Source organism: Lagopus leucura, unplaced genomic scaffold (genome assembly GCF_019238085.1).
Source record: "Lagopus leucura isolate 7727_CA_CO unplaced genomic scaffold, USGS_WTPT01 Super-Scaffold_806, whole genome shotgun sequence".
NCBI lineage: Eukaryota > Metazoa > Chordata > Aves > Galliformes > Phasianidae > Lagopus > Lagopus leucura.
In genome coordinates, this window is record NW_024962260.1 from 9,662,289 (window position 1) to 9,684,713 (window position 22,425).

The 22,425-nt window shown below is 37.8% G+C and overlaps 2 protein-coding genes across 6 annotated transcripts in view; one reads left to right on the forward strand and one right to left on the reverse strand.

Annotated features, from left to right (window-relative positions):
• Nucleotides 1–8,143, forward strand: part of SERPIND1 (serpin family D member 1) — an 8,593-nt gene extending 450 nt beyond the window's left edge. Inside the window, exons 2-5 of the mRNA XM_042865792.1 lie at nt 1,587–2,451; nt 6,355–6,628; nt 7,075–7,219; nt 7,634–8,143. Of these exons, the coding sequence (XP_042721726.1) occupies nt 1,596–2,451; nt 6,355–6,628; nt 7,075–7,219; nt 7,634–7,825 (1,467 nt within the window). The 5' untranslated portion in view covers nt 1,587–1,595 and the 3' untranslated portion in view covers nt 7,826–8,143. The remainder of the gene's footprint in view (nt 1–1,586; nt 2,452–6,354; nt 6,629–7,074; nt 7,220–7,633) is intronic.
• PI4KA (phosphatidylinositol 4-kinase alpha) overlaps nt 1–22,425 on the reverse strand; it is a 59,311-nt gene that overhangs the window by 29,201 nt on the left and 7,685 nt on the right. For all 5 annotated transcript variants that reach the window (XM_042865789.1, XM_042865787.1, XM_042865788.1 and 2 more), the window contains exons 8-19: nt 22,105–22,253; nt 21,675–21,740; nt 20,583–20,679; nt 20,104–20,295; nt 19,297–19,397; nt 18,396–18,525; nt 16,571–16,700; nt 15,876–15,971; nt 15,234–15,417; nt 14,574–14,677; nt 14,097–14,265; nt 10,209–10,259 (exon numbers count right to left, since the gene is read on the reverse strand). In XM_042865789.1, the coding sequence (XP_042721723.1) occupies nt 10,209–10,259; nt 14,097–14,265; nt 14,574–14,677; nt 15,234–15,417; nt 15,876–15,971; nt 16,571–16,700; nt 18,396–18,525; nt 19,297–19,397; nt 20,104–20,295; nt 20,583–20,679; nt 21,675–21,740; nt 22,105–22,253 (1,469 nt within the window). The remainder of the gene's footprint in view (nt 1–10,208; nt 10,260–14,096; nt 14,266–14,573; nt 14,678–15,233; nt 15,418–15,875; nt 15,972–16,570; nt 16,701–18,395; nt 18,526–19,296; nt 19,398–20,103; nt 20,296–20,582; nt 20,680–21,674; nt 21,741–22,104; nt 22,254–22,425) is intronic.

Consider the following 22,425-nt stretch of genomic DNA (forward strand, 5'->3'; position numbering starts at 1 on the left):
GAAAGAAATATGAACATATGATTTTATCAAGTTCTTTAATCACAATGTAAATCTTCTAGTGATTCTTCATCATTGTAAGAACAATTCATTTTCTATATCGGTTAATCATCCTGTTTTAAGATTTCAAGCTAATTACTTTCAGGGTAGAGTTCAAAAAATTAAGTCTTAGCTTAGTAACTTCAGTCCTGTTACGAGCCTGAAAAGTGCTGCAAGCAATGGTTTACAAATTTGTGCATCTATGTATTTTACTTCTACAGCTCCTTGGTCTATTTGCTAATTTGCAAAACATTTTAAATCAACCTCTTAGTAAAACTTTACTCTCGTCGTATTCAACTTTTTTTCCTACATTATAAATCTCTGTGATTATTTTCCTTTACTCAAAGCAAGTGCTATGAAGTGAAACTGATTTTATAAAGTCACCAAATAACTTTCTAAACAATCACTGTAAAAAAATAAATAAATAAATAAATAAAAAATCAAGACCTTGGCATTCAGACACCCATTTTACAGTGTCACCTGACACAATTATCAAATGTTGACGTATTGGTCTTGGACTACTGCAAGAAGAAATTAAACTTTTTCATACCTTTTTAAGATCACTGTAACTACCGCAAGTCAGAGTTATGGTGAAAAGTCTCTCAGACCTACTTCTTGTCAAATGAGTAAGGTTGATGGATTAACTTCAAATTACGTATCTAGAATTAGCTCTTGATTTTGAAGTCATGACCCCCCCCCCCTCAAAAAAAGCGGCGGTGCTCTGCTTAAGAGACAAACAAGAGATGAAACTCCTTTTTGGAAAAAAACAAAAACAAGAACAGATTCTGCTTAAATATATTCATAGATACACTAAGTGAACTTAGAAATCTATCATCAGGATAACACTAAGACCGGAAGAACGGTTGCAAACAGGAACTTATAGGACTTCACATCATGAAGAAAATAGACAACACTACATACTGTGCAGTGCTACATAAAAGTAAATTGAAATTAAATACAACTAAATAAGAAACAGAATCAAGAATCCAAACAGGAGAGGCAGATAGTTGTAACAGAGCTGTAAAAAGTGAGCACGCCCATGGCATAACACACAAGGCAACAAACAGGCCAGCATGAACATTTAAGCATTTTACACACTGCAGCGCCACTAACAGCATGCAGTGCAGATAAACATCTTTTGGTGAACTTCTTCAGTGGACCCCAGTCCCTCCTCCTACCAACCTCAGATCATTCAACTTCTCTTCAACTCATATTTTTAGTAATGAAGTTAGTAAACTTTAAGCAATTGTATTTTACACATAAATAGATCAGTGTATTTCAGGCAATGAATTTGTTATCACTGAGATATGTCAATAACTATTACTTAAGCAGGAGGAGTTCAACAAATTATCTAGCAGGATGGAGACATTATGTAAGCAAAAATGATTGCCAGTAAAACAGATTTATCTATCTACCTAAGACAGATAAATACTGTTGAATAAAGCAACTACAGACTTTGTGGAATGACAGAATCTATTGAAGACCTAAAATTCTGTAACACACAATTAAAATCCAATTACCTTCTTTCTTTCAACTTTGTTGTCTTCCAGGTTTTCAGAATGAAGTTCCTATTTCATTTGTTTGCTTTGGCTGTCATCATAACCTCCGCATTTTGTGGAATCAAGGACTTTGGTGACCATTTTGAAAGCCTCAAAGATGCACATACACATGCAAATGGAACCTATGATATGCCAGACCTACCACTGGAGTTCCACAGAGAAAACACAATCACCAATGACTTGATTCCTGAAGAGGAGGAGGAAGAGGACTATCTAGATCTTGACAAGATATTGGGTGAAGACGACTACAGTGACGTTATTGATGCTGCTCCACACATAGTTTCTGAAATTCAGCAAGGAAATATTCTGGAACTTTTCCAAGGCAAAACCAGAATCCAGCGTCTTAATATCCTCAATGCGAACTTTGGCTTCAACTTTTATCGGAGTGTAGCAGACAAAGCCAACTCCTCCGACAATATTCTCATGGCTCCTGTTGGTATTTCCACTGCAATGGCTATGATTTCCCTGGGTCTGAAGGGTCAAACTCAGCAGGAAGTATTATCTGTTCTCGGTTTTGAAGACTTCATTAATGCCAGCACCAAATATGAGCTCATGACAGTCCATAACCTCTTTCGGAAACTCACTCATCGGCTTTTCAGGCGCAATTTTGGTTATACTCTGAGGTCTGTCAACGATCTTTATATTCGTAAGGACTTTTCCATTCTGAATGATTTCAGAAACAATATGAAAACATACTACTTCGCTGATGCCCAACCAGCTGATTTTTCAGATCCTAACTTCATAACCAAAACCAACGAACGCATCTTGAAGTTGACCAAAGGATTAATAAAGGAAGCTCTTGTGAATGTAAACCCCACAACGCTTATGATGATTCTTAACTGTCTTTACTTCAAAGGTAAGTAATACCAGACTAAACTTATAAATATAAAATAGATTCTGTATATATATATATACAGAATATATTATATATATAAATAAAAATAGATTCTGTAGCTCAAAATAGACAAATTCTGATTCTGAAACTGATTCTCTCATCAAGAACACTCACTATTATTAACCCCTTAGCTTGCATGTCTTCGTAGCACATCGATGTTCTAGTTACGCCTTGAAATCAATGCATACTGTAGTAGAACAGCAAGAACATGTTATAGACAAATGCTTATAGTCCAAAAGCAAGACTGAAAAAAAAACAACACATGAATGCAGAATAGCCTCAGAAAGCATGGACTCCGTATGAAAAGCATGAATCTTGGGTGGTGAGGAAGTACTTACATGTAAGTTACTAGTCAGATTCAGTCCCATTTCAGGTTATCGACTTCACTAAAATTGCAGAGGTTGATTCCAGTTAAAACATTTAACATTCCTGAAGTACTATGGATTCAAAGGAATGACTATAAAGACCTTCTAGCTTAAAGTACATTTTTATGTGATCAGGGTGTGATCCTTGTCAATGAGTCTATCCAGAGAGCTAAAAACAATAATCAAAATATTCTTCTAAAATTAAAAAAGAAGACATTCACTACTTGGAGTGTTTCAGAAATTCAGCATGGCCTGTCTGCTGCTATGAGCTCCTATATGCTTCACTATAGAATGAACAATCAGAAATAAATATATATACACACAATATTCTCTTAATATTAACTCTTATTTTCAATTTCTTTACTCTTCAGTTTAGAGTCCCTAGTAAGATTTTCAACTTGGGCTATTTGCCTAAGGTTGAAAGTCCACTATGTTTACTTTTTTTCTAGTTAAAAAAAAAAAAAAAACAAAACAATATTAAACGAGCAAAAAAAAAAAAAAAAAAAAAGGCAGGAGGTGCAAGCAAAAGAGGAACTGAGGAAAACGTCAAAACTTGTTACTGACTGTGTAAGATGAAATCACATAAAAGCAAAGTAATGCATCAGGAGGGAAAGAGAGATTACCACAAATAGCAAATACCACAGATAGCAAAGTTTGAGTACAACATACTGCTTTCTATAAAGGAGTTTCCTTTTCTCATTATATCCCTGCTTCCTGAAAACACACACTCAAGGTCTCTCTTCACTCTGCATTCTTAGCATTTGATTTTCCAACAGTGTTCCTCCAGCTTTACACAATGTATCTTTTTCATTTGTTTGTAAGGCATTATTTCCTTGAATAATGTTGCTTTTCTCTTTAAAAGATCTGGAGCTCTCAATAAGCATAAGATCCAAATAATCCCCTATTTCAAAGTACCTTCAAAGTACCATCCAAAATAAAAATATTTGTATCCTTAAATACATATCTAACAATAATGTCTTGCCATAACGAAGGTGTTGATTTACTATCCATTAGACTACACAGAAAAAAATAAATAAATAAAAAGGATTATACAATGTGAAACAGATGCATTATTTTTCATGATGTGGTCACATCTAAAATATCTTCTGTTTTAAAATATGTACTCTGAAATCATTAAGTGCTTGCACTACCTCAAAAAAACAAAGACACCAACAGAAGTTAAATAGCTTTAACACTGGAACTCCTGAGCCATCAATATCAAAAAGATATATCCTGTTTTTTTTTTTTTTTTGTTTCTTTTTTTTTTTTTCCCCCTTTCCCAGTCCTGTTAGTTTGAATTACCACTGTACCTGCTGCTGAAGATAGTAAATTTCTACCTCATAAAACCAAAACCAACCAATTCCATATCGAGATGCGTCATTCCTTTATCTTACAGTAACTGTCTCCAGGTACAGACTCCTGGTAATTCCATTTCAAGTGAAATAACTTTTCAGAAGCAGGTTCTGCTCCTTGTGTACCCAGTGTGTTTAATAGTTCGTTGAGAAATACGACGTTTTGTCCACATCTTTCGAATTACAACATTTACACTATTTGTATCACTGCAGACAAGCTGTGTTTAGCCTTCAAAGCCAAGAAACCTTTGAGTATTCTCACGTACGCAGAGAGGCTCAGTACAAGAGTCACTGAGCAACAGTATAGCTCCAGATACCAAGAAGTCTTAAGTTTCTCCTACACAAAATCCATCAACAATTAACTGGAAGCTATTCAGTCTTGGTTATAAAGTTTTATCTTGAGTAGGTATGCAGCATACATCTGAGACCTATTCTCCATACCACCTACCAAAAATAAGTCAGTTATTTTAGCCACGGTAGACCACAGCAGCTTTTGATGACTGAAAAATTTAACAGGTTCAAAATTGCTTCTCTGATACTCTAGTCATGAATACAAGACAAAAGCTTACCACTGAAGACAACTGATTGACTCTACCACCTAGATGGAATCCAAAATATCATCCTGGGAAGACTTTAAACAGTCAAGAAAGTCAACACAGTGCCAACTGGTTTCTGCTAAACCCAGACCACATGCTTCCTACTGGAGAAACAGTACTTTATACCAAGACAAATGCACTTGCCAATGTGAATCCAAAAGGAAGTTTTCAGCTCCCCTCTTTTACTAAGAAGAGCTGATAGACTGCTCTTACCCCTTAAGAGACAGAGCTGCTGAAGCTCCCACAGCCCACAATGGCTTGGAGTCATTACCTAGCTTGAGTCCCATGCCTGTGAATTCTGCTCCTTGAAGAAATCCAGATGGTGCTTCCACCTGACAGCTGAGGCAATTTGCTTGGGAATAGCATAATCCATTTTATATATCCCTTCAGAATAACTACAGTCTGATGATCACTTTGACTGCTCCTAACACATCAAGAAAACACCAGAATGAAAGTCAAGGCTTTTTGTTACCACACAGTCAATTTAAAAGTCAAATTAAGGGGCTCAGAATCATAAACTTTAATCTAACATTTCAAAGTAGACATAAAGTTTGTAGTCTATCCACACATTTGCAGTCATGCTCCCCATACACTTGCTTGCGAATGACAACCTAAAATCTAAAACTTCAACAGGAAGTACCAGTAGCCCAATCTCCACTACAAAATTCTAGCTTTGTCTGCCTATTAAGAATGTTTTCCACAGATCTACAGCTCTAAAGAGAATAAAGTAGTACCGCTTAAAAAACTGCTGGCTTTTTTTTTTTTTTGTTTGTGTGTCTGGTTGGTTTTGTTCCTTTGTTTTTCTTTTCTTTTTAAGCACAATCAATAAATTTTTTGGATACCAAATAAATCTTTACACACCTTCACCATCAGGGTTTGAATCATGTTTTCTCAACTGCAAAATGTGTTGAATTGCATTCTTCGGGAATAAATTAGACGACCAACAAGCATGTTGAAATCGAATCAAAATGGATCATACAATTAACTAGTAAACACCCAAACTGTTCAGAATGTCTTAAGATGGTACACTCATTGACTTGGACTGATTAAATCAAGATAATGCCTTCAGCATAATATCCTTGAACTATTATGCTAAATGAGAACAGCTATTACATAGCTTGATGCATCAATAACATGCCTGATGCAGTCTACTTCATACTGGATTCAAATATCAGATCTCAAAAAAAAATACAACCGTACTGTTAGGTGAAAGCCCTGTCAAGTGGTTTACATATATTTATATTTTTTAATTTCTAGATTCCTTATGGAAAAAAAAGAGCACATGAAGCCATTTCACATACCCAATTTGTGTTTTACTTCTGTAATTCAGAAAATTAAGATCAGACAAATATTTAAGCTGGAAATAAAGACAAATATTAAAGTTGCTTTAAAACTTGTGTCCTGATTCTGGCTTAATTAAAATTAACATTCACCTACAACTAGTTCTAATTCATATAAATGAAAGTATAATGTATACTGTTACTCTGGAAATATTTTTCTAAATAAGTATATTTGCTTTTTTTGTTATTTATTTGTCTTCTGCATTACCAGGAACGTGGGAGAATAAGTTTCCAGTGGAAATGACAACCAAGAGAAGTTTTCGACTGAATGAAAAGCAAACAATAAAAGTTCCTATGATGCAGACTAAAGGGAACTTCCTAGCTGCTGCAGACCCTGATCTGGACTGTGGAGTGATCCAGCTCCCGTTTGTGGGGAACATCAGTATGCTGATTGTACTTCCACACAAGCTCTCTGGCATGAAAGCACTAGAAAAGCAAATAACCCCTCAGGTGGTGGAAAAATGGCAGAAGAGCATGACAAACAGGTATCTGCTAAAAAATACATTTTGTTGAAGTCTTAAATACTTTCCTGGTCATATTGGCAAGGAAAAGTAGGCAGCCTAGAACATAACATTTTTACTTAAGCTGAATGCTTTAAGATTAATACAATCTATACAGAAGCTACAAATCGCCAGCTTAGAACCCCAGAAAATTTCACAGTTCCTTACAAGCATACCCAATCACTCATCAAAATGCCCAGACCCTACATACTACACACAACCAAAGCAAAGCATTGTATTATGTCAAACTAACAGTATGTTAATTAATTATAAAGAACATAGCTTAAAAATTAATAATGCTTGATTTGTAAAAGCAAAAGCACGGTACGAGTTCTTGTGTTATTTGCACCTTAAATTTAAAACAAATGCATAGCAAAGAAATTATGCAAATTCACATCTTCAACAATTTTTTTGCATTTTCTTTCTACTAGAACCAGAGAAGTAATTCTGCCTAAATTTAAGCTGGAGAAGAACTACAACTTGATTGGTTTTCTAAGATCCATGGGAATAGAAGAACTGTTCAGTGAAAAAGGCAACTACTGTGGTGTATCAAAAGAGAAAGTCTCCATTGACAGAGTATTTATAACTCTCCTTCTCTTCATCTCCTTTCTGATTAAGCAGTATAATCTGAAAACAAAGCACTATAGTAATAATTCACAGTTTAAGCATCCAAAATATTGTTTTACATAGTCTTTCTTGGAAGATGGGGGGGGTTTGTGGGTTTCTCCACACATACTTTTTTTTTTTTTTCCCCTTTTAAAAGAAATATGTTCTATTAGATGTCAAATCTACTAGAAGTATTGTGGTTGATCAGTCAGTCAGTAACAGAGCTACTCAGAAGCCAAGCCGAAATGATTGCTGCCCCACAGGATCTACCAGCAGGAGCATCACAAGGCAGCCACATGCAGGACACAGCTTTGCTGGGGGGAAGGCCTTGAGCGCATCATTTGTGTATACTGAGACCCTCCTTTTTTATTTTATTTTTCACAGTTCAATCATCAAGGCACAATTACTGTGAATGAGGAAGGCACAGAAGCTGGAGCAATAACCAACGTCGGATTCATGCCTCTTTCTACTCAGATTCGCTTTATTGTCGACCGCCCCTTTTTGTTTTTGATCTATGAACACCGTACCAGTTGCCTTCTGTTCTTGGGTAGAGTTGTCAACCCTGCCAAGCCATAGAGCACAGAGCAACACCAAAACGCTTTCATACACAGGCTGTATAATTACGCATTAATATATCATAGAAGTATCACAAAAGGCAATTTTCTTATCATATTAGTTAATACAAAAGCCCCGGTATAAAAAAAAATATATATATTATATATATAGCATCTATTAATAGTTCTACGTGAATGGACTCAATAGTAGATGATTTGTCTGCAGTGCTAAGTATCAATACAAGTATATTAAGAAATATCTCAAAGTAACTTTGTGTTTTATTTACTTCACTTTATAAAATGTAATCAATAAAATATGAAGACTATCTGGATTCTTGAAGTTCAGATCTTAAAGTTTTATTGCTGGTGAACCTATTCATAATAAACAGGAAAAAGAAAATCCTAAGTACCTGACTGGCATTAGAAATCTACGTCTCTCCTGGATACTTTTACATACTCTAATAACAGTAGGTGGCCAGCATTCTTGCTTTTGCTTGCACTATTTAACATTCAGCAGACCATGCCATCAATCGTGAGCTTTACTTAACAGCAGAACAAAAAAATGTCCTGGTGGAATGAAATCCTAACTGATCCACTACCTTCCCCCAGTCTGACTTCGTTGGTTTCAACACAGTTCTCTAATCTCCACCCATATAAACAATTTCAGAATTAGGGCAAGCAGATAATTCCTTAGAATACCTTATGTATTGTGAGCAGCTAGCAAAATGCTCTTTTTTTCAGCTCAGTATCACCTAACTCTCTCTACAAAAGGTGATTTATATCAAAAACAATGTTTGTTAAAAATTCAAATGCACTTTCCATGCTTAATTCAACAGACAAAACCTTTCCAGTCATGCACTAAGACTGTAAACAAGCTTGCTTCACATCTGAAAAACTGAAGATTTGCTTGCACTCTGTAGAATATTGCTACCAACCTGGTATCAAGAACTGAGTTACACCTCGCATACAAACTACTGAAGTCCCTGAACACGTCCATGTCATACACTTTCCTTCACATCTTAACATCTAAAAACGTATGTCTCTCAAACCAGTGATTTTTTTTTGTTACATCTAATATCAAATATTCTGTAAATTTAAGTATGTTTGTATTTTCAGTTTCCCTCATGTTACAAAAACACAAAAAGCTACAAAAAAAAAAGCCATAAATAAACCCTTTAAACAGTTTAAGTAGTAAGGCAGCTCTTTAGAAGGTGTTTTTCAGTACTAACTTACTGATTGCATACTGTGGTAGATGAATAATTACAAATGTCAGCAATTATTTGCTGCATACATAAAGTCATTTTTAGCAGAATAACCAAAGAAATTAACATCAAATGAAAACCCAGCTGTTTCTATTTCTAGCTTACACTGCACTTAATGAAAAAATGGAAAGCCAATGCTGGGAACATAATTTTTAGTACTGAAGTTTCACTACACAAATTGTTGTAATTCATGTAAACATTTCATCTTTTTTATCTACATACAAATACTAAATATTCACACCCCAAATATAAACTGTGTATCAGATTAAATGGGCTGGAGGATCCGATTTTTCCCTTTTGTCTTCGCAATCTAAGTAACCAGAATAATTCAAGGGAAAGAGGACAAGCACAAAGGCAAATCAGCTACTGTTCAAAACTCACGCTCTTCATACATTGTGCAAGAAAGTCAAATATTTGCTTCAACAACCTTAAGTAACCATTAACTCTTACTACAGATTCTGGCACTCAGTCTATTTAAAGGTCACATTAGTTAAGAAAAATGCAGTTTTCACTGGATATTCAGAAAAAAAATACATCATCAATAAAAATTTGAAACAATACTATTTCCATAACTTTTACACGAAGTCTTTAACAAACACTGATGTTCCTTTTTTTTTTTTTGGTCTCCATTATATAAGGCATGATCTTGCACTCTAGTCAGTGATGACACTAACATCCGCTTAACTGATAAGTCAAAAATACTACCCATTAGATTATGCATCTCAACACAAGATTGGCTACTTCATTCAAAAATTAAGCAGCTACTGAATAGTAATACAAGGCATTTATAAACACATTTCTGCAAATCTAGGATTTGGTTTGGCCAAATTAAGATTTATTCATATCTTTTGGTCTTCATTTCTTCTCTAGACACTCTTTCTTTAGTTAAGTGCTGTTTATTACACTGCACACCAAATGTTACACAGAGTATAACATGGTATTATTTAGTCCACAAATCCCTCTGAATTCACGTTTAGTGATATTTTGCAATTCACAGTTAAATTATTAGCTATACTACTGCATACTGGATGCTTGCTTGTACACTAGTTCACTAGTTGTTTATCAAACCATTTGACTTTGCAATAGGTACTGATACTTGATATGAATGAGAAAAATTATTCAACTACCCAACTGGGTACTTACCACAGCAATAACAGGAATGAGCACACCAAGATTCCCTGCGCTACTGGAAGCCTAGGAAAGAAGAAGGAAATTATCAGCAAAAGCCTCTGCAAAAATATTTCTAATACTTGCTAGATGACATTTCAAGCATCAAGCATTCCTACCACCTATGCAAATGAAAACATACACTAAAACATACACTGCCAGTTACAACCCTGAACCTTTCAGCTGGATGTGTGTAAGGTGGCCAAGAGAGTACCTTCAAAATCCACAACACTGGGCAGAGAGCCAGAAGCCTTTTCAATAAGATTCTTCGGGCAGCCTCCTCCTGCAGGCTCCTGAAGGAAATGTTTCCCCTTTCAGAGCTTAACTAAATTAAAACTTCCAGAATCTAAACTTCAAAATTAGATACTACACCTTGAGCTAAGGTGGAAAATATTCATTATATCATCTTTTTTCTGCTATCCAACAACCACAAGAAAAATGCCCACGTTAAATCACAGAATGAATCATAGAACGGTTTGGGTTTGAAGGGACATTTAAGATCATCTAGTTCCAACCCCCTAACATATGGGGGTTGTTCAGTGCCTCATCCAGCCTGGTCTTGAACACCTTCAGGAAGGAGGCATTCTCAGCCTCTCCTGTTGCAGTGTCTCACCACCCTCACAGAAAGAATTTCATCCTAATATCTAGCCTAAGTCTCCCCTCTTCCAGCTTAAAGCCATTTCTCCTCATCTTGTTGATGCACACCCTTATAAGAAGCCCCTAACCAGCTCTCCTTCATGATCCTGCAGTGCCCCTTCAGGAACTAGAAGGCTACTGTAAGGTCTCCTCAGAGCCTTTTTTTTTCCAGGCTGAAGAGCCCCAGCTCTATCAGCACATCCTCATAGGTGAAGTGTTTCAGCACTCTGATCATCTTCGTGACCCTCCTCTGGACCTGCTTCAACAGCTCAATGTCCTTCTTGTGCTGGGGGCTCCAGAACTGAAGAGGGTGGGGTCTGACAGCAGCAGAGAAGAGGAGCAGAATCACCTCCCTTGACATGTTGGCCACATTTCTTAATGCAACCCAGAATAGAGTTGGCCTTCCGGGCTGCAAGCACACATTTCCAGCTCATGATGAGTCTTTCATCAACTGAAACGCCCAAATCTACTTCCTCAGGACTATTCTCAAGTCATTCTCCACCCAACCTGTATCTGCTTGGGATTGCCCCAACCCACATGCAGGACCTTGTACTTGGCCTTGTTGAACTTCATGATGCTGGCACAGGCCCACCTCTGAATCCTGTCCAGGTTCCTCTGGATGGCATTCCTTCCCTCTAGCAAGTAGGCTGCACCACTCAGCTTGGTGTCATTCGCAAACTTCCTGAGGATGCACTCAATCCCACAGTACATGCCATCCAGAAAGACGCACCAGTCCCAGCATCAGTTCCTGAGGAATACCACTCTACACTCTCCACCTGGACAGTGAGCCGTTGATCTTAACAATCTGAGTGTGACCATGACGCCAATTCCTTAATCCATTCATCAAATCCATTTTTCTCCAATTTGGCAATCAGGATGTCATGTGGGACAGCATCAAAACATCAAAAGCCTTGCACAAAACCAGGTAGACAATGTCAGTTGCCCTTCCTTTATGCACTGACACTGCAACTCCATTATAAAAGGCCACCATGTTTGTCAGGCATTACTTGACCTTGGTAAAGCCATATTGGTGAACCACCAATCACCTACTCTTTATTTTCCATGTGCCTTATTAGGGCCTTCAGGACAATCCACTCCACGATCTTGCCAGACACAGAGGTGAAACTGACTGGCCTCTAGCTCCGTAGGTGTTCCTTTTTTCCCTTTTGAAAATGGGTGTTTATGTTTACCCTTTTCCAATCAGTAGGAACTCCAGACTGCTATGATCTTTCAAGTATGACGGAGAGGGACTTGGCAACTTCATCTACCACTTCCCTCAGAACCCATGGATGTATCTAATTGTGTCCCATGGACCTGTGCACCTTCTGGTTCTTTAGATGGTCTTGAACCTGATCTTCACTTACAGCAGGCAGAACTTCCTTCTCCCAGCTCTTACCTGTGCTTTCTGCAGCTTGGGTGGTACAACTAGTGCCTCTGTCAGTAAAGACTGAGGCGAAGATGTCATTGAGCACCTCAACTTTCATAGAATTAGACAAGGGCCTGGGTTGGAAGGGACCTCAAGGATCATGAAGCTCCAACCACCTCCTGCCACATGCAGGGCCACCAACCTCCCCATTTAATACTAGACCAGGCTGCCCAAGGCCCCATCCAACCTGGCCTTGAACACCCCCAGGGATGGGCAGGACGTCAACAGCCTCTCTAAGTAGCCTGATCCATCACCTCACCACTCTCATAGTAAAGAGCTTCCCCCTGACATCCGACCTAAATCCTACCTCCTTCAATTTGTCCTGCGGTTATTTACCCTTTCAAAGAGTTAATTCGCCCTCCTGTTTGTAGGCTCCCTTTAGGTTCTGAAAGGCTGTAATGAGGTCACCCCACAGCCTTCTCTTCTCCAGCCTGAACAAGCCCAGCTCCCTCAGCCTGTCTTCGTAGGGGAGGTGCTCCAGCCTCTCATCATCTCTGTGGCTCTCCTCTGGACCCTCTCCAACAGCTCCCTGTCTTTCTTGTACTGGGGATTCCAGACCTGGACACAGTACTCCAGATAGGGCCTCACAAGAGCCGAGTAGAGGGGAACAATCACCTCCCTGTCGCTGCTGGCCACCCCTCTTCTGTTGGAGCCCAGGATACCATTTGCTTTCCAAGGTGCAAAAGCACACTGCTGGCTCATGTTAAGTTCTTCATCCCCCAGCACCCCCAGGTCCTTCTCTGCAGGGCTGCTCTCAAAGGCTGCTCCTAGTCTGTAAGGATGCCTGGGATTCCTCCAGTCCTAGTACAAAACCTTGCACTTTGCTGTGTTGAACCTCATTAAGTTCACCCAGGCCCACCTTTTCAACCTGTTGAGGTCCCTCTGAATGGCACCCCTTCCTTCCACTGTGTCAACCGCACCACTCAGCTTGGTGTCATCAGCAAACTTGCTGAGGGTTCCTCACTCAATTCCATCACTGATAAAGATGTTGAAGAGCACTGGTCCCAAGACAGACTCCTGGGAGACAATACTCATTACCAGCCTTCATCTGGACACAGAACCATTGATCACTGCCCTTTGTCTGCAGCCTTTCAAATAACTTGTTATCCACCAGGTGGCCCACCCATCAAATCCACATCTTTCCAATTCGGAGATAAGGATTTAGTGAGGGACCATGCCAAAGGCCTTGACAGGCCTTTCTCCATATCTCTTGTGACCAGGTCTCCAGTTTCCCTCCAGAGAGGGCTCACTCTGTTACCATGATATGCTTAGACTTAGAGGCCTGCATTGATGTGGAGGATCTTCGAAGGCTTAAGATGCACCCATCATAACAATAGTAAAGGACTAACAGAATAACACAGATGACTACTTTGAGCAGAAGTGTTAGACTACGTGATTTCTTGAGGTCCTTCCAACCTGAGATTTTCTATGATCCTATGGCACTGCTAAAATTAGGAGCAGAGTTCTGCTAAATTTTGAGACACTCCAAGTAAGAAATATTCAGAGATCAGTATTCCCAGTTTCTCTTTGAAGTTCCACCTCTGACACCTGAACACTTCAGACAGTGATACCAAGGCTAACACAAACTCAAGAGAAGCTGTACAACAGGAATTACCACTGCCTTATCTCAGATACAACATTCAGGTTAGCCAGGCATTTGGAAGACATACCAGTCTGCGCCCTAATTCCAGGACAGAAATACACTCTTAGGTTTTAGGATATGGAATTTCATGAAACCCTCATGTAAAAATGCGGTTTTACTGCATACAACTGCAGAAAAAACCAAAACATAATTATCTTACTTTCAGTGCTGGACCTTTTTCACTTGCTCTCTCACTAGCCCTCTTTCCTTCTAGCCCAAGCTGAACAAACAGTTCCAGCAAGTTCATCAGCAGTTCATCCACAAGGTGCTCTCCTTGAATGTTAGCAGCAATGTTAGCTAGGGCATTAATGACTGCTAAGGAACAGTGTCTGAGAAAAAAGAAAAAATAAATTATGAACAAGCAACCCCTCAATACAGATTTCTCCAATTTCAGTCCTTTCTTTGTAATTCTGACCAGTAATTCTTTTAATAAAGCTACTACAGTCACTATTTAAACGAAAAATTATTTGTCAGCTTTGTCTGTGAATGATCTGTTGTTGTTTATGATTTTGTCACTACCAAGAAGAAATTACTTTCTTGTTAAAGATATGACTATAGACAAAAAACAGCAGAGGGCTGTGTTTCTGGAAAGGGAAAATAATATTCTACACAGTACCAGCACGCATTTAATTCTTACCTGTATCCATGATCCTTATAATCTTTTGTGGCAGAGTAAACAACTGAACTTGCTTTAACACTGATTTGCTGAAACAGATTCCACACCTCTTGATATATGTATTGCTATAAAACAAAAAAAATACTACTCAGAGTACTTACTGAATATTATCTCTCTGCTATGATGAATGACCCTGTAAAGTACATTTTAAGTATTACAAAGGTTCTTCAAGCACCTACTTCTAACCTGAACAATAGCTTCAGCTTCTAAAGAGCACACAGTTGAAGTGTTTTCATTAATGTTTCTCACTGCTTGGATGCTCACTTAATTGTTTTAAATGTATATATTTACAAGACTTCAAAAGCTAATTGCTGATATGAAAAATGATGATGTGCACCTGTTGGGAATGCAGACCACATTTAGAAACAACTTCTAAAAACATGGAATTTATTTTCTAAACTTCTATAATTTCCTGTAGGGATGAATCTTGTTTACAGGCACAGCAGTTTACACATTACTATTTACGTTCTGTTTTCTGATGTCACTGAGACTAGTATTGCACAAGCATGCGTAAGTAAACTAAGAAAACCTTTCAAAATAATTCTTGAAGACACAGTTTCTAAAGGAAACTAAATCAAAAGGAGTATAAATCGGAACTCTTTTGGCCAGTTCTTTCCTTACATTTCCAGTGATGACCAAGCAGCCTAGCTGGTCAATGATGAGTACATCAAGATTAGAAGGTGGCTGGCAGAACTTCTGCTGTAAGATCTGTAGGATGGGTTCCATCATTTTCGGTGTGTCCCTCAGTGCCACTGCAATGTGCCCAAGAGCACGAATTGTGTGGTCAGGAATCAAATGAGCTTCCCTGTTATAAGATAAACAAAAAAAAAAACCCCACCCAGTCACACATGTAGTTGCCCAGCAGTCAATAAGCCCTCAAAGCAGGCTTACATTCCATGTAAGAAACAACTGGTATACTAAATTTAAGCGTCATTAAACTTTACTGTTGCCCTCTACACACCTGCCTACCCTCAACATTTAGTATTAGAGACATACACGTGCAGGTTTAAAAAAAAACAAAAAACACCAGAAACCAGAACATACAAATGCACTACACAAGAATCTGGTTTTAAACTGCTCTAGGAACAATAGAGAACGGAAGAAAACATGACAAGCAAAGCAATAGGACAAGCTACTGTAGGACTTACCCTCACTCATCTCAGACATTTAATTCTAAAATAACGCTGCCAGTACTTATGTCTTAGAATAAGTTTCAGGCTGGTTAAGTGAAGGAAAAAACTGGTTTCATAAATAACAGCTTACTTATCACTCTCTTGTGAGATGTACAGACGGTTAGACAAACTGGCAAGAAAGGCTTCAACAATCACTGAATCTATAGTCAAGCCAGCTTTCAAGCACCTGGAATCAAAATGAATAGAAAGCATGCTAGAACAGGTAGAGGAAAAACAACAAAAAAACCAAATATTTCAGTTTGTACAATTGTACATGCGCACCAGGAATAAGGAAGAGAAATCTATACTGAAGTCCAAGAACAAACTGTATAGAAATACTACAGATATATTCAAAAAAATGGGTGGAGCTTCTGCTACTGCTTTATGCAGCAACAAAGATGGGAACATGTAAAAGATACATTTAGAACAGCTTAGATTTGCTTAGCACCCTTAACTCCTCATCTCTGATAGCCAACTTTTTGTCTTCCCTACAGTTCTGTGAAGCTGTCTAGAAGAAAATAACAGTCGTTAGAGGAAACAAAAACCTGGCTGAGCATCAAAATGTGAATAGCATGAGTTAGGTATGTGGGAAGCAAAACAATGAAACTAAGTGACCATTCTGAATTTAGGACGCATACAGAACCAAGGGATTGTCTAAAGAAAAAAAAAGGTCATAACAGAGAAGTGTGCAGTACCTTCTAAATGGTCCCAGTACTTTTCCTGCTAGGGAAAGAGAAAATACATTCCAAATGTCGTACACCTTGTCTGTTATCACACACTTCTTACCTGCAGATATTATCTATGGCAATGTCGCGAAGTTGTTCGTACATGGATGGCTGACTTTTCTTGCCAGGCATTACATTTAGAGTGGACTCCGAATGCTCATTGGTTACACTAATCTTGATGTCATTAGCACCTAGTCGAAGACAGAAGAGAAATCAGCACCATCCAAGATGTTCTTGCCCCATCACCCGAAACGTGAGTATACAGGCAGAGCTACATCTGGCAAGGTAAGACAGGCCACTTGACAGGTCAGAGTTCAGCTGAAGAAATTTGAAACTTCATTCGCTACTTTGGCAAGCTATCACAGCATTTAATTATTCCTAAATTTAGTCACCTTCAGTTCTCATTTTATCTGTCCTGCCTTTACATTATGTCCTGCATTACAACAGTACTTTTGCATTAGCGAGTAATTTATATTGTACACTTTCTTTAGGGAAATCATAACTTCATAGTACAATTAAAAAACAACGACAACAAGCACGCCATCAAGCATCCTCCTAACACAGTGAATCCACAAATCCTCCCTACTCACTGTCTATCACCAACACTGCACAGAAAAACCTGTTGGTCATTAAGCAAAAGTTTTCTTGATAATTTTAATGCCACTTTCATTTCTTTCAAGCCTAAAGTAGGAAGATTCCACATGGCTGTCAAACCAGGAATACAATATTTTCCATGGCAATCTGAAATCACAGAACAAAAACGGAATGCTATACTGCTAGCCACTTTTCCCAAGATTAACTCTAAAAACAAACCTGAAAAGACTAGCATTTTTATGGACTAAGAAGTCAATTCACAACACTTGCTCACTTGTGTGTTCAAGTAAGCACATTCTACCGCATACAAACGTACGACCAAAAAGTATCGAAATACAGCCAACATGTCTGCACATTCAGTTATGATTTGCCTTATGAAGTTCACATTCTTTCATCCATCTTATCTTGGTTACATGCTGTAACACTATAGTGCAAAGGAAAGTACAGCAATAATAGAAGGGTGGCAAAGTCCTAGGCTGCAGTAAGTGGGGATAAGCCCAAGTGCAGCAGCTGTGGACACAAAAACAAAGATATAAAGCTGCTTACCCTTTGAAGGCCTCAGGTAGGCAGGGATCTCCAGCAAGATACCCTCACCTCCACTGCCATCACTTAAATGAGGTCTGGGAAGGGATGGATCCTGGCTCCAGCCCTTCAAACCACTCACATGCACTGCATGCACCTGAGCTCCTCTGGATTGGCCCTGCCTTTCCACCAGGTGCTCCATCACTACTTCAGGCTGTGACTTAATACTTCTGCTACACATGCTAATGCAAATGTAACACAACCCGCAAACTGAAAGTAACCATTCCCTGCTTATCACCACACACTGTGTTATCACCACAGCCTACACAACAGCACAACAAGAAGTATTTCAACACACTTGTTTTTCTTGATCAGGAACACAATTCTTTAGTTAAGCTACATATAAAATAAACTGACATCACCGGTAAGTTTGTCATAAGCACACATAATACAGGGCAAACTAATGCATATTCACACTACAATGGCTAGTGATCTCACATAGTCTTATCTCAAGAACTTTTGCCCTGTTTTAACAAAGCAGACACAGTGATGCTGCTCAAAAAATAAAAATTAGTTGTACAAATACTGTTATCTCAATTGATAGATACACTTCTATCCCAATCTGCATTGCTCCTCTCTATCTCAAAAAAAAAAAAAAAAAAGTTGCATCACCACAGAACATCTAAAAGCTTCAATAAGCCATAAAGTAGCAAAATAATAACTAGCATATCCTTTCTAACAGCCTTTCCCTTCCCACCCCAATCAATCACCTGCATGATACTGGCTATGGTACTTGTAAAGTTTCACAAGCACTGGGGAAGGAATCACAAGGAAGTCTCTCAAAGATGGATTGACAGAATGAACCACAACAGGGAATCTCTCACATAAACGACCTAGACCCTAAAAACAAAAAAGGAAAAAAAATGAAATTATTTCAATATAGGTTTTTACTTCAACTGTAAGCTTGCAACATCAGCACAACACAAAAAAAAGCTAGTTTTAAAGTATTCAATTTTTAGAAGACCTAGATGTTTCATAGAATGGCTTGGGTTGAGAGGGACCTCAAGGATCATCAAGCTCCAACCCTCCTGTCACACATAGGGCCACCAACCTCCAACTCTAATACTAGACCAAAAGCCTCTAATTCTTTTAAATTTAAGTGTGATATGTCAGTCAACTCTTGCTGCCTTCTTCATAGTTAAGTTCACAGGAGGCATATGAAATGAGTTGCATACCCTAAAGATAAAGTTACTGGACAAGTTCCAACGTGTGAAGAACCCTAACAATTTCCTTAATTCTGGAAAACACCACATTTGCAAAAGTGTGTCCAACAAGATGACACGATAATCAGAATAACCAAATCTCAAAGGTCAATAATTCACCCATCCCAGTTTATGTAACAACTATAACACTAACTATATCAGAAACAAGATACCAGTTAAAAACACTCAGTGTTATTCTTCAAGATCAAGTAGAGCTAAGAAGATTTTGAATGCATTTTTCTGCTGCAGATCTAGTTTCTACACCAGAACTCTGAAGTCCAAATGAAAGACATAATGAAAAATAACACAAACAGCAGATGTAAAACGCTTTCTAGTAACTCATAATTCCCCCCCCCCCCTCCCACTCCCACACAATCATATAGTAGAGTAAAATACAGTAAGGACAGACCTGCAAACAGCAAATCAGCAATGGTAAATGAGCAATGATGACTTTGCTGGAAGTTTTTGACTGCAGCTTCTCTGATAACTTGATGCACAGGTTTTCTGCACCTTAATACCAAAAATCCAACAAACATCAATAAGTTGGTTAGTCCTGTTACTAGGCCACACATAACTCAATGCTTATTGGATCGTCTAAATCACACAGACAACTCAACAGCTTCGCTCTCCTCATACTACAATTCCTCAAAGATGTTTAGGAATCTTAGTATCTGCACTAACTAGCCCCTCCAAACACTATGGCTGAAAGAAAGACAGTACTTAAAGTTGATTCTGAGCATTCTTCATATTTGACAAAAAGTAAGCATCACAAGGATTAAAAGAAAAAAATTACATGCATTCAGAGAATACATAAGAATTATATAACAAGAAAGAAAATAGAAAAAGCTAGAAGGAGCTTCCAATATGCACAGCAATGAAGAAAAACATTTTCAGTCAGACTGAGAAACTTCTAAAACACTAAAAGCAACAATTCAAAATTCCAGCAACAATTATACAATTGCTGAAATTTAGATTGCCCGTTTTAGCTAAATGAGCTAATCAGAAGCTTCTGATTTTATTTATGTATAGAGATGTCTAAGCACCTGGTCATCTAATTAAACAATGTATTGATCAAAGCTTGACTCGAATTCTAACAACAAAGAGTATTCCGCTCAAATTTATTTCACGTTTCTCTGACATCAGAGAGTTTATAAGTATTTCTAGAAGCTAAAAATAAAGAAGACAGACATTCCAGAAATGGGAGAGCATTTTTCACCTTGCTCATCTTTCACAGCCCACACCATGAGATCCACACAGGCAGCATTAGCTTGACAGCGCAGTTTTAGGGGACTCAGTTCATTGTGCAGTCGATCAACATCATGAAGGATTTTCTGAAGTTCTGATTGGCTGCTGTTGAATTGTTCTAGCACAAAATCATGGATTTCCTTTACAAACAAGTTGGGAAGGTCTAAAGAAGTAAAAGAAGAAAACATTTAGCGTAGAAGAAAGGGATCCACTGGATCAGAAAGATCGCACAAATAAAATTCATTGCCATGTTATAATTGAAATTATTTCATGAAGTTTATGCTCTACATAAAAGACAGCCTTCATAGCAAAGTACGCTAATAATCAGACAATCGAAATGCCATCTGTTGTATCCAAAGTTTTTTCCTTTCTTTGCACCTAGGATGATGCTAGGAAATGTAAACATTTCAAAACACATCCTAAATTACACAAAATACACATATACTATACCTTTCATGTAATATAATGTGTCTCTCAGCATTTTGAACTGAGCAAGATAAAGAGGATCACTGAATGTTTTATAATAGAGATCTGTATTAGTGCCCATCTGCAAAAGAGAAGCATGCTTTCAGAAAATAAAAATGAAGTATTTTATATAAGATGGATAAATAAATTTTCACATTCAAGTCACAATTGTCTTCCTCTGCAACATAAGCAAACATTTAAAACATGTATCAAAAGTAACCTCACAGCTCGTTGTCCTTGCTATATTTAGCAGAAGAATAAGTACAACTTATAAGTACAACTACTATGTACATTAAATGAACTCAGTGTACTAAATAAGATTCAGTCCGTCTTTTGACTTGAAGACAGCATGCATGTTCGCTCTCTCTTTTAATAATAATAAATACTAACAATCAACTCTATAGTTTTACTGAGAAAGGAGAGACAGAAGATGTTCGCCACTTCGGCCTAAATCAAAATACAGCAGTTCTCAAGGGAAGGCTGGAGAGAACAAACACATTCTCACAAAACTAAACACACACTTCTTCCAATTAAGTTCTACACCTCCAGTGAAACAGGGCTAACCCCAGAAAACACTGTGGGGAAAGAGAAGAGGGGAACAACTACTCACAGGCCTACAAAAATAAACATACCATCTCTAATAGCAAAGGTCAATGAAGCATAACACTATTACACTTCTTGAAACAGAGTAGTTTTGATTTCCAAGGCAGGAAAAGGGGAGGGAGAAATAAAACCCATCAGCAAAAATCTACATTCTATCACCATGAGAAAAGACAATATAGGAAACCAGTTTGGGAAATGAATATAATTTAGAAAGATAAAAGAGCTCAAGTAGCTCAGTACTCCATTTGTAAGAGAGCAACTATTTCCTTTTATGTTTGTGAAAAATATTCTTTCCCACTTTTGCATAATACAAAGGTACGTGTAAAAAAACTAAAAGAAATAAATGAACCAGGAAACTAGAATCCTTTTGCAAAGGCAAGGCATATCTTACATTTTAAAAATAATTTTCAAGTATTAACTATTAAGACAAAAATAAAGTGCACTAGTCATTAGAAGGGGATTTTAAAAACATACCTCTGCAACTTCAGCTACAACCGCATCTAAGGTCTTCAGCAGAGAATCCTCAACGATCTGTTTTACCTGCAGAGCAGGAATTTAAAAAATATCTTCCTACATATAAGAGGATACAATTTTGCACATGCAAAGAAACACCCATCACAACTGCAAAGCATCAGATGAAATTCAAGAATTTCCAGTTACAACACGATTTAATATATTTTGGCCTGCGTGCGCTACAGCAAAACAGCTGATGCGTGAAGCAGCTGGAGCCAGTATCCCTTGCACTTTTTAGGAACATTATGATGTTTAATGCCATAAAAATAATGTTACATAAAGCTTGGAAGATAAGCATAGTCTTTTTAATTAAATATTTAACTGAAATTGCATATTTCTCTAATAACGATATTTAGAATCACTGCAGCCTGCATAGTGTTTCATCACATACCATATTCAAGAGCTGACGGAGCATTTCCAATGGGATATTAAATTCTTTATTGTTAATGCCATTAAAGAGAGGAGAAACTGAAAAACTGGAGCTGATGGTAGTGAAGTAATAATCAGGATCCAGTGCACTACCATCAGGAAGATAAGAACCTGATCAGAAAATAAAAAAAAAGTTTAGGGAGAGGAGGGAAATACAAGTTTTGTTTAATGGCAATGCTGAATCACCACTAAAGAGTTATTTTGCAACACGCATACAGTCACTAACTCACAAACTACCTGGAGGCTCAATTCAGCTATTCTGTTGGTAAATCAAGGCACAAAA